Source organism: Rhipicephalus sanguineus, chromosome 4 (assembly GCF_013339695.2).
Source record: "Rhipicephalus sanguineus isolate Rsan-2018 chromosome 4, BIME_Rsan_1.4, whole genome shotgun sequence".
Taxonomy (NCBI): Eukaryota; Metazoa; Arthropoda; class Arachnida; order Ixodida; family Ixodidae; genus Rhipicephalus; species Rhipicephalus sanguineus.
In genome coordinates, this window is record NC_051179.1 from 12,005,040 (window position 1) to 12,017,132 (window position 12,093).

At 47.4% G+C, this 12,093-nt stretch overlaps 1 protein-coding gene across 1 annotated transcript in view; it reads left to right on the forward strand.

Annotated features, from left to right (window-relative positions):
- Positions 1-1,196: 1,196 nt before the first annotated feature.
- Positions 1,197-12,093, forward strand: part of LOC119389397 (uncharacterized) — a 32,461-nt gene continuing 21,564 nt past the window's right edge. The window contains exon 1 of the mRNA XM_037656630.2: positions 1,197-1,437. Within this exon, the coding sequence (XP_037512558.1) occupies positions 1,348-1,437 (90 nt within the window). The 5' untranslated portion in view covers positions 1,197-1,347. The remainder of the gene's footprint in view (positions 1,438-12,093) is intronic.

The window sequence follows — 12,093 nt, forward strand, 5'->3', positions numbered from 1 at the left end:
TGACCGAAAAATCGAGAAAGATGCAAATAAAATAAATACTAAAAGTCTTCGGTTTCGAGTGAGAATCGAACCCAGGCCGTCTGCGTTGCAAGCAGGTGCTCTACCACAGAGCCACGCTCTTCTTTTTTTCTTGAAGCTGCTTCGAAAAAAAAAAAAAAACTATACGAACGTCATTTAGTGGAAGGAGTCTCCCTAACAGGTGTAATATTGCGTGGCAGAAGAGTAGAATCGTGCCAGCCGTGAAAACATGTGAATTGCGTAATGACTGGGTGTTTTTGAAGGCCAACCCATTACAAAGTGCTCAGACATATTAATCATCATCATCAGGAAAAGCATTAACGTAGTGAACAGCTGCGTAGGATCGCGTGCTGCCTTACGGACGCGTAGTGGGCCCTTCGCTGATTCGCAAAAAAATAAATAACTAAAATAAATAAACAGATAAATAAAAGAATAAATAATTATGGCGTAGTGGGCACTTAACTTCACTTGCAGTAGGCATTCTGGGATACTTCGAACAGGCCGATGTTACGCGCACAGTTGTTCGTTTCCTTACGGCACGGTTGATGCATGCAGCGAGAACGGAAGCTAGGCCAGCAGTTGAGAAGGCGATGCGCACTGGGCACGATTAAGCTGCCATGTTCTACTCTTGAAGGCGCAGCTCAAGCGTCCTCCAAGTTTTGTATGTGTCTATATACGCGCACACATACAAACACGCACGAACATACTAAAAAAGAAGTCGTAACCCCCCCCCCCCCCCCCGAAAAAAAAAATAAATAAAATTCTCGCTAGCCCCGTGGCATCCTCCGTGCATGGTATCTGTAATCGTGACGGATCGACGCGACCAAAAGTAATCGCTTGTGGCGTCTTGATCCGCGCCGTATGCCAGGACAACCAACTATGACGTCGCTGTCAGCGCAGAGGTGCTTCTGCGTGCGAGCGCAAGAGAATGCGGCCCTCTTCATTGGTCTGAGCTATCTCGGCATCTGTCATCGCGATTGGTCGCTGCCAGTGATTTCCGCAGAAACACACGCTATTGCAGAAAAATTTCGCGCGCTCGTGTTGCAGCACCCAATGGGCAAGACCGAAATCGGCGCCCTGTCGCGCGGCCAATCATGACGCGACCTCTCCGCCTCTGCTGTCTCTCTTCCCAGCCTCTCTCGTAAAGTGAGAGTGGTAAGGCCGCTGCTTAAGGATCGCCGCCTGCCGCCGGTCTGTCAATGCTCTCTCGTCTGCTCTAGCGAAGCAGCAGCAGCAGCAGCAGCAGTGCGTATCGTGCGCGGGCATTTCTTGCTCTCCCTTTGTGGTGCGAGAGGTTGTGCACGACACTTTGCGTCCCTTCCCGCCGTGATGACGACAGCGCAGCAGGGAAGGCGAGTGTTGGCCGTCGCTGCACTGATCGCCCTCATCAGCCCGGTCGTTCTCGGAAACGTCCTCAGGGTGAGTCGGTGCACTATCGTCGATAAGAAGGCTTCGGTGTAGAATGAACCGCTAGCACACCGGCTGACGCGTTGCGTAGGAGAGACGCCGTGATGTGTAGAGATGCCGGTATGGCTTACCTTGCAGCAAAAGCGAACGGGAACGTCCACGATAGGGAACACGAATACATAGCCATACAATTAGGCGGAGTCCGGTAACATGTCGCATAAAATCAGCGAAATCCTTGTCACTTTTGCAATTTTGGCGAGGAACAAGAGTCATCGCCTCTGGACATTTTCGCGCATTTGTGTGTTCACACCTCATGTAATTATGATTACGCGATGCCAAGGAAGTCCACTGTTCACGCATTAATTATCTCTGATGTTGCCTACGCAATGCGCGGTCTTGTTACGCGTGCTCATGCATGGTTATGTGGTTCTGGCATTTATATACGCGTTGTCACAAGAAGAATAAAGCAGCTGGTAGTCAGCACCCGCGCTTGTCTCATCCCTTCTCTATAGCCCGTACTTGCTTGCGCTGAACTCGTGGTTTTGGAACGTTAAACCCAAACACTTACTTTACTTGCTTGCGCTGAAGTTTTCACCTTGAAATTTGTGTACCAACCAGGTCCAACCAAAGTTTTATTGAAGTTCCTTATTGGAGCACCGTGTTTTAAAACACGAACCCTCGCATCAAATGGCAGAGCATGTGTTTCAGCTTGGTTGCCAACAAACTACTCGTATTTGTGATGTTTTCTTTGTTGAAGTTCACAGTTCACTGCAATATCAATACCTACAACACTTTTTCATACGACTATACTAAAGACCTCCGTAAAGAGGGCCTAACGTCAGGAATAGGAAATCGATGAATCTGCTTTTAAGATAGTCATGTAGATACATATGCTGTCCAAATACGCTGTTCGGTGATGGCGGTGGAGGCTGTTATCTCTCTATCTCTTCATATATATATATATATATATATATATATATATATATATATATATATATATATATATATATATATATATATATATATATATATATATATATATATATATATATATATATAAAGCTGAAGCAAAGGAAACAACTTGGGCAGAAAGCACATAGACGCCTATCGCTTGACGGGACTGTATATGCTCACCTCCCCAACTCACCATCCATTATTCTTTTTTCTTCCCCTTTCTCCTCCCCCATTGTAGAGTAGCAGGCTAGAGCATACTATCGCTCAGGCCGACCTCTCTGTAAATAAACCTCTCTCTCTCTTCTGCTAAGCGTATCGCTGTGGGCGACCGCTCTATGCTTGGGGCGACTGCTGCCCTGTCGCTGCGTCCTTCAGCTAATTAATCTTGCCTTTGCTTATCTGCTGCCTAACCACAAGCGTCGTCGCTAACTCGTCTATGTTGTTTTGCGTCCTTCACTTCGAGGATTCCCTCTCTCCTTTCTTGTTAAGCCCTAATATGTGGCTGTGCCAAACCAGTCCGCATGCAGTGGCCCAAAATAAACGGCAACAACCAAATGATGAATTTCATCCCAGCACACACAGCGAAGTGCATAATTAATTTGGGGACGACGTCAGACTGCAGCTAAGCTTCCGAAACAAGAAACAAAGTGCTACAACAAACTTGGGGCAGCATTCACAAAAGCTGTTCGTACGCTGAGCCGGTTCTCTCCGGAAGAATTGAGGCACCCGTTCTCATCAACAAAACTCACAAGGGTCCCTTCTACATTCGCACAAGACTGCTCGAAGGCGAAAGCCGTCATCTTTTACAGCAGCGCTGTCATGCTCGAGGTATGCCGTGTGTCGTAGTTGCAAAATTACCACCATCGTGAACCGGGACGCGCTCTCTTCGTCCTCTTCTTCATCTTCGTAATCTTCGAGCTTCGCTCCCAGAACACATGCGCCGATTTGTCCCGCCTGGGACGCAATAATTCTGATGGGCGAGAGAACGAGTACAGAGAGAGAGAGAAAGAAAGAGTGAAATTCGTGGGGAAAAAGTTTTTTGGCGCGATTCGAACCCGCGTACCCACGATTCCAAGGCGAGCGTCGTAACCACTCGGCTATCCAGGCAGGCTATCAGGGCATAGCATAGCCTTGTATAGTATAGCATAGCTAGGTGGTGGGAAAGGGAAGTGAGGCTGAGAAGGAGGGGAGAACGAGTGCAGAGACAGACAGAGAGAGAAAGAGATAGGAATAGAAAAAAGAAAAATAGATACAAAGAAACGGAAAGGAAAAGAAAATAGAAGGCGAGAGAACGATTAAAGAGAGAGGGAGGAAGAAAGACATAAAAAGAAAGGGAAAAGTAGAGAGAAAGAGATAGAAAGACGAAGAAAGAAATAGACAGAGAGAGAAGAGATAGAAAGAAACAGACACGAAAAATGACAGAAAAAAGAAAGAGAGCAATCATAGCCACGTATAGCAAGGGATGGGAAATAGGAGAGGGTAAAAGCCTAGCCAAGAACCAGCTCTGCTGTGACCCAGCCTTGTGCGACTTAGAGCAAGCAACGCTAATTTTTATTTATTCTCCGTCGATGTATTGATCCTCCCCCGCCCCCATCGAAAGGTTTCAGCATCTAACGTGGTTTTGCACTGTCTCCGTGAACGGTCGACCTTTGAAAAAGCGACGATCTCAGGTGATGACGTCATCATGCGACGGCACAAATTTTGGCGACTTGTGATGACGTGATCACGTGACTTTTTGCATCACTCGCGTTGTCGCCGACGACGAGAGACGCCGACGGTCGAATTTTCGCGGTGGTTCGTGCTCTTCAAACCGCGGAGCTGTTCTACGTCGATCCGTTCGGCGTCACGGAGTAACAGAGCCAGGTCACGTGACCAGGATAGGAGGGTATCAGAGCAGATGCGCCACGCAGGTCTCATGAACCGCGAGCTCGAGCGGCAGCGCCGGCGTCGAGCAGCAAATCCCGAGCTTCGAGAGCAGGTAGTGCAAGCCAAGCGGCAGCAAAGGGAAAACGCCAAGCCCAAGGTTCGGGAGAATGAAGCGCAAAGGAAACGAAGCCCACCATTGCGAAACACGCAAGAACCACACAGAAACGACTCCACGTATCACAGCAAAACATACATACAACAACAAAACACAGAAACAAAACACCGAGAATCACAGCAAAACACCGAATGAACGACCACAATTCCGCGGTGTCTTCTTATATGCACTTCGTGGAACTGGTTTGCGTTTTTTAGAAGATATTTGTTTTATGCCAGTGAGGAGCAGTACTAGGCAGTCGGATAAGTCGACACAATGAGGACACACACACATACATTATGCGAAGTGGTTGAAGCACCTAAAGATGCAGTACAATTGCTAATAGAATCGCCCTTGCAGTCCAACCGTGTGAGAACTATGTACATGGCAGCCATCATCCGTTCCCTCCTCCCATAGTCCTCACCCCCCACTGCTATATACATATGCAAGGTATGCGTACTGGCTAAGCGCCTTGTCCTCGTCTCTCTGTCACCTCATGTAGAGTTGACATGCAGCAAGAGCTCCTTGCCGCACCCGTGACGGTACTGCCGCCGATAGCTCAGCTTCCGGTGGTTGATAAGTACGTCTGCAGTACCTTGCAAGACACGAACAATATTTGCAGTTCGGAAGTGGCTGTCATATAGCCAGACTTTTTTTTTTTTTTGTATCAGCGTAAGCGGGATTGTGACGAGACCCAGTCCTTCACAGCGTCCTTGAGTTCGTCGTCTGAATTGAGGCGCTTCTCTTTCAGACGTTTTTTCAGGGGAACAAACAAAAGGAAACCACAGGACGACATGTCCGGGCTCTATAGTGTGGATGGTCAAGCAGCTGCCGCTTGAACTTGGCCAGTTCCGCGTGTGTGTCCCTCGAGACGTGTGGACGCGCGTTATCACGAAGCAGAACCACACCCTCCGTAAGCAGCCCCGGTGTTTTGTTCTTGATGGACCAGCGTAGGCTCGGAGTGTCTTCTCCGTGTACGGTCACCATCCGCCGATGAATGGTGGCCGGTTTAACACCTTCTGCTGTCAGGCATCGGATAACGCCTCGCTTCTCCTCAGTCGTGGAATTCTGCAATGTGAACGCCGTCCTGTCCTCACACGCACAGCCGCGTCAATTGGTCGGCGCTCTTCATAAGAGCTCTCTCCTGCGCATGCGGGCGCCCCCGCATGCTCCGATCCACGCCGGAGACTCAAATCACATCCCTAGATGTCACGATACGTTCTCCCATAGTGGCATAGGCATCTATGTTAGCGGTTACGTTGTTACGACGTTTCGTGCCTTTTCATTTGGACACCCCTCGTATATGAGTTCACGCGATTCACTAAAGCTCTTCTTACACCAGCAGGGGAATCCGCCCTCAGAACTATTTATATTTAGGCCACATGGTCGCAAAGGTAGAATTGAAGCAGAAAAATCGTGTACACTTAGCGGATATTTTTTTTTTTGCATTATTTTAGAGACATACATTCTCATATTATTTTCTGTCGGCTAATTTTTGTCAGCGTTGTATTTGCTAACGCGCGTATGTCGCAGTGCGGTTTGTCTACCCCCCCCCCCCCCTGAAGTTGTTCAATAACACGCACATATAAAAACGCACGCACGAACATACATAAAGTATGATTTACCCCCCACACCCCTACTCCCGCCCACTTTGAAAAATATTTCTGACTACGTACATAACTAAGGAAACTTTTCGGCGCAAATTGAACGAGGACAAGGAACACAAAGGAACAGAACTTGTCCTCGTTCAATTAATTTGTGCCGAAATGATTCCGCAGTTATGAACCAGCTCAAACCAGCATTCTGGCTACGCCGTTGGCAGGCGCCCTAAGAATGTTTACAACGGGCTCTGAAAGCTGCTCCCCCAGATTACGCTGTGACTGTGCCGAGTCTTCCACGCAGGCCTGGATGTTTGTTTGTTTGTTTTGATAAGCCTGCTTCCACTATGGTGGACCACATTTTCCCGCCAGCATCACAGTATCTTTAGTCACGTGTCTGTATGCTCGGAATGTGCTCAAGCTGTTCGTTGAGACAAAGGCCTTCTCCTCCCACCATCGTGAAGGGGCACGTACCATATATGGAGAGGGGGCTTCTATTCACAGCCATCTGGGCAGAATGCCTCGTAGACCGGATATCGGCGCTGTTCCCAGAGATCCTGGGAAACGAGGCGAGGCGCGCCGGACGCAGCGCAAGGACCTCGGAAACGGGAGGAGACCACAGGATGAATAAAACTATAGGAGCCATGTGGCGCCATTTTTGCTTTCTTGCTCTTTTCCATGCATCCAGCCTTATTATCGCGAGCGAGGTATATGTGCCCGGCGAGAAAGCACGTGACGCCGCCGGAAACGTAATGCCCGTTGCAGGCGCTCGCAAGAGAAAACTATCGGTCTGCGTAGTCAGCTATCGCGAGGTGTCAGTGGCACGGGAGAATTTATCCGCTGTTGTCTGCACTCTCTTCCTTGTATGTGCATGGACTCTCGCGCCATCCTCTCCTGCGCCTTTCCGGAAATAAATAGAGAGAGAGAGAGAGAGAAGGAAAACATCGGAAGCACACAGAAGTATGGACATGCACGTTTCTGCATAAATTCAGAAACTGCATCTGAACGAGCATGTCAGATAACAACGAGGAACACGTGATGAAAAGGAGTGTAATTGTCGTGCAAAAAAGTAAACAAACAATCATTCTCTGCCCAAAATATGGCTTACAAGAATTATGACACAGAATGTAACATCACATCGATATCTCGACACTGCTACTTTTTTCTCACCTCGAACAGAAGGGCGAAAAAAATTGTAAGTCGGAGAACTTCGATGCTTCAACTGCCTTGTCTTGTTGATATTAGGTTACCAAAGGACTAGTTAGTGGCCGCACTGGTGTCACTGTTCAAAAAGCAAAACATCTCACGTGAACGATAACCTTTGATTCATTTTCTTTCATGCTTACGATCATATAAAAACATAGTGATGAATGTAAAGCCTTATGTCCAGTTTTAACTTCATTTCTACGCTGTTTCTGCAATCTATAATCAAGATTCACTTACTAAAATTAGTCGAACAGTGGTGATGTCACAATTTGGTGATCACAGCAGCTCATTATCTGGTTTTACCAGATGAAGATATACAACTGCGCGTTTTCCATTCTTACAGGCCAGATTAAGAATTTTAGCATTTACACCGTGCGCGTAATGGCATCTCTATGCGGCTAGTCAGATTTAATCCCATTTCTTACGCCTATATGCACGTCGATACCGATAGCATATCGCTGAAAACCCTCGCTCGTTGCAGAATGGGCTCTAGCTTAATTTATGCGTTTTACGCATTTGAATTTGATCTCTTATGCGCTCTCAATTCCACATGAGTGCAGTGTAGGTAACGAGAGAAACAATCAAATCTGGCCGCTCATTTGTATCCTTCCTTCGCATTCATGAACGGCTTATCGCAAACGCACTCGGCACCGTTACACCGTGTGGTTACCCTTGTTCTCTGTTGGCCTTCTTGCAGCTGCGTGCGACCCAAGTGCGCATTACCTGGCGGCCGACAACATGTGCGTACGCAGTGAGGGATAACGCCTATAGTGCTAAAACGATGGAAATCGAGGCTTAGTGCCCGATCTCGAGCAAAAGACGGCACAGAGGCATAGTCGAGTACACAGTGACAGCTTCTTCTTGAAGGTCCAATGGTGCAGAATATGTTAAAATACCGACAGAAAACACTGACAGACATTGCATGGTATCGTTAATGGGCACGCCATGAATCATCTTGCAAATATATATATATATATATATATATATATATATATATATATATATATATGTATCCAGAATATTTATTTAACATCGGACAACCAGCAATAAAGGATCACGCGTTGAACTGTAGAATAAGTATGTTAACTGTAGAGGCAAACTGTACCTTAAACATGCCGTTAACTATTGCGTAAACTGGTGTACCTAAGTTCGCAGAAGCAGGAGACGACGTACCAGAATTGCTCTAGGCCTGGCCGTCCGCTTGATACATTATCTACCCCCTTGTTTGGTCGGCTTATGGGATTTATCGTGCTAGAACTACTCAGGCGATGAGAGACGCCGTTGTGGAGGGCTCCGGATAATTTCGACCACCTGGGGTTCTTTAACGTGTTCTGAAAAGGGTAGAGCTAAATTGTGCATACACGGACACACAGACTGAAGCGCATCCGTCTGTGTGTCCGTGTGCCTTCCTCTAGTCCGTGTTCACAAGCGCTACCCTTTTCAGAATGCACTTCCAACTCGCCCAAGAAACAGCATCCATTAACGTGCACTGAGATCGCACAGTACATGGGGCTCTATCATTTCGCCTAGATCGAAATTCAAAGGTAATCTATAGCGGCCTAAGACGCTGTCGAACATCACATCTCTGCGACCGCGGACGACAGGAATGGCTGTTCGTTAGGCGACAGATTGCCCCCTTTGGGGTTAGCACGTTCCCGTCTGGCGTTTCGAATCGATTCTGGAGTACTCCGGTTTAAGCGACTCGTGGAGTCCTCCTGCTGAAGCGGCTCGGAAAGCGGGTCACTGCCGTCGAGACGCATCCCGTGTGGCCGTCCTTGGAGCTGTGTACCATGAGAAGGCGCCGCGAGCGTCCCGGCCAGTTTAAGAGGATCACGCGGCCCGACCCCCAGAATTGGAAGAGCGGCAAACTGCTCCGCGTTTGAAGAAGCTCTCTAATCGCGTCACTTGCGAAACTACGCCCCAATGCCGCTTGTGCTCCGTCACCGATTTTCGCCAGATAGCGAAAGCGCACTATTTATTAAGTATTAATTACATTTCACTGGTTTATAGAGCGGAGGAAAACTCGATAGCACGCTTCAAACGCCGTAGTGCGGCCCACGCCTCCGCGGCCTTCGTCGTTATTGTCCATGCAGGTCGCATACGTGCGGACGCCCGCTCCGCACATTCGTTCATACCTCCCATGGGGAAAGAGCACGCGCACATAGTAAGACTAAAGAACAATAAGTACTGCGGTATTGCATTGCGCAGAAGGGGCAGGTGTTTATATTAACTGATCATGCTCCAACATACGCCGGAATAGAAATTGCGGTGCATGCATCATGCCACTAATCGAAAATGCACGACACACAAGTTCTTAGAAAGATAATAACTTCATTTTTTGGCAGGATGAAAAAAGCCGTTTGGTTCACGACACTTCTTGCATTAGAAAAAACAAATATTGCGTAAAAGCAGCCCATTGCGTTGTCGGCGAAAAAAAAAAAAACATTATCTTTTTGGAACCTTGTCTGCGTGTATTTCTGATGAAGGGCACCATGCGTGCTCCACATATCCTGTTTCGGCGTCTGTTGCAGCGTGATCATTTAGTATAAAAAGCTGTTCCTACTGCGTAATAAGATTAGTTGAAGACCTGCGATCTTCCAGTTTTTTAGTATTTTTGTTTATTTCTGCTATGCGCTGGAAATGCATGAAGCCTCCGATCTACTCTCTGTTCTGTTCTATTATTCCCCTACTCCCTTCGCTGTGGCAATGAGCCTTATGGGCTGCGGAAGATAGCATCACCTTTCATTTGATATTCCGCCTATTCCCTCCACCGCCGCATAGGGCTCATGAAGGGCAATGCCTGCGCGATGGGGCCCTTCAACATTTCCGGAGAGCAGGAAGAGCGCGCGCGCTGTGCTAGTCATTCGGTAACCTCCGAATACCTCCGAATGACGCTCCCGCAAAACTTGTCGATATCTGTGACGTTGACAAGAACATTATAAACACGGTGGTAAGGGTCGCGGCACACTTTCCAGACGCTGTGCGTGTCATGAAAATTGTTTTGCGCTGTGTTGTTGAAGACAGTAGGGACCATCGCACAGAATATCTGTAGTAGGAAGAGCTTACTTTATCGCCTTCAGACGCGTCCGACGACGGGTCAGTTTTACGTCGAAGTTCTTGTTTTGTTTCACTCTCATTCGAGGCAGTCGAGTAGCTTAGCAACGTAACACTTTGTGCGAGAATACTTTAGGAATGGCGTAAAAAAACGGGACAAGGTGCAAGGTCGCTAACAAATTCCATTTCCGACCCTTTCGTATGCCCCCCCCCCCCCAAAAAAAAAAAAAATGTTAGAAATGAGAGAAACACTGGGGTCATTCTTTTTTCTTTGGTATTAAGGATCGGCAGTATAGTCCTGAAGCAGGATAGGCGTTCTCGGGTTCACTTCTTTTGTTCGTGCTTCTCTAGGCCTCAATGACTTGCAAAAAGATGTTAGAAAAAATAAGTGAGGAAAAAGAAGGCTTGCGGTCAATAAGTCGAGAATTTGTTTTCTATCACTATATTTTTATTTTCTTTTTCTTTTGTCTTTTCTTGTGAAATGTGCTTTCCTTGCAGGCTGACAACAAGCTTCACCCGTCCAGCTCGCAAAACGAGGAGTTCGCGGCTTTCAACGCTACACGCGCTAGACAGCAGGTACCTCAGCTGTCCTCGTCAGAAGGATATGCCAGTCGCCCGGCTTTCTTGTTTTATCCTTCTTTTCCGCTGCTTTTAAGCATTGCTTCTTAGTCTAGAGTAAGCACTGGTATCTAATTGACGACAATGGATGCAGGCACGCCGCAGCAAGGGGGTACGTCAAGCGCCTCGTACGTAGCTCTGAATGCTGGCATGTGGGCCAGTATGGGCACGAGGGTACGTGAATGGCGCAACCAAATACGCGAGCAGCACTTGCAGACGCCTTGCAAAGATTGCATGCTTAACTTATGAGACAGCCAGGGGGGCCCCACGGTCTAATCTTGCTATAGTGCTGTCTTTTATCGTCCTGTCGTGATCAACGGGGGCGGGCACGAGTTGGCATCGCTCTGCCTTGCTGCCTGAGTATCTTCACGCCAGTTCTGGATCTGCAGCTGTCGGACTGCTAAGTCTTGCGATAATTACTAACGTTTGACTCGGCAGTCGTCTATTGGTTGACGAGTTTTGAGATGGTGCCCACCAGCGGCAAAGTCACATATTTAGGGGAGCGAAACGGCACGAGCGTTCTTTCTTTCTTTCTTTCTTTCTTTCTTTCTTTCTTTCTTTCTTTCTTTCTTTCTTTCTTTCTTTCTTTCTTTCTTTCTTTCTTTCTTTCTTTCTTTCTTTCTTTCTTTCTTTCTTTCTTTCTTTCTTTCTTTCTTTCTTTCTTTCTTTCTTTCTTTCTTTCTTTCTTTCTTTCTTTCTTTCTTTCTTTCTCCCGTCGTCACGACAGTTCCTGTTACGCTACGGCACATAGATGTGACCAAATGAATCCAACAGACTGTATTAGGTCAAGGAAAGCATGAATTGCTGTCTTTATAACTGTAGTGTAGCAATTATTACGTAAACTGAAATGAATTAAAATGGACTAAAAAACACCTCTACCTTCGAATTAAGCGAGCTCCTCGAAAAAATTCCCCTTTTTTCGTTCAGCACATAGATGTGGTGTTCCAGGCGAATCAACATTTTAAAGAATTCTCCAAACAAAAGGAGTAACACGGGCCTCCACAGTAGAGGGGCTAATGTCTTTCGGACTTAACGGCCCCTGCATCGGTGCGCATGGCGTCAATATTGCGGAAGACGGAAGTTTTTGCGTTATCGCCCACAGGACCTCTTCGGCTGGCTCTGTTAGCACTGTGACGACGCATGGCTTCGCCTCGTGGCATGCGTCACCTCGAGCGATTGACGAGCCCGTAATCTGCCGTTGAATGGGTCGGACTCTCT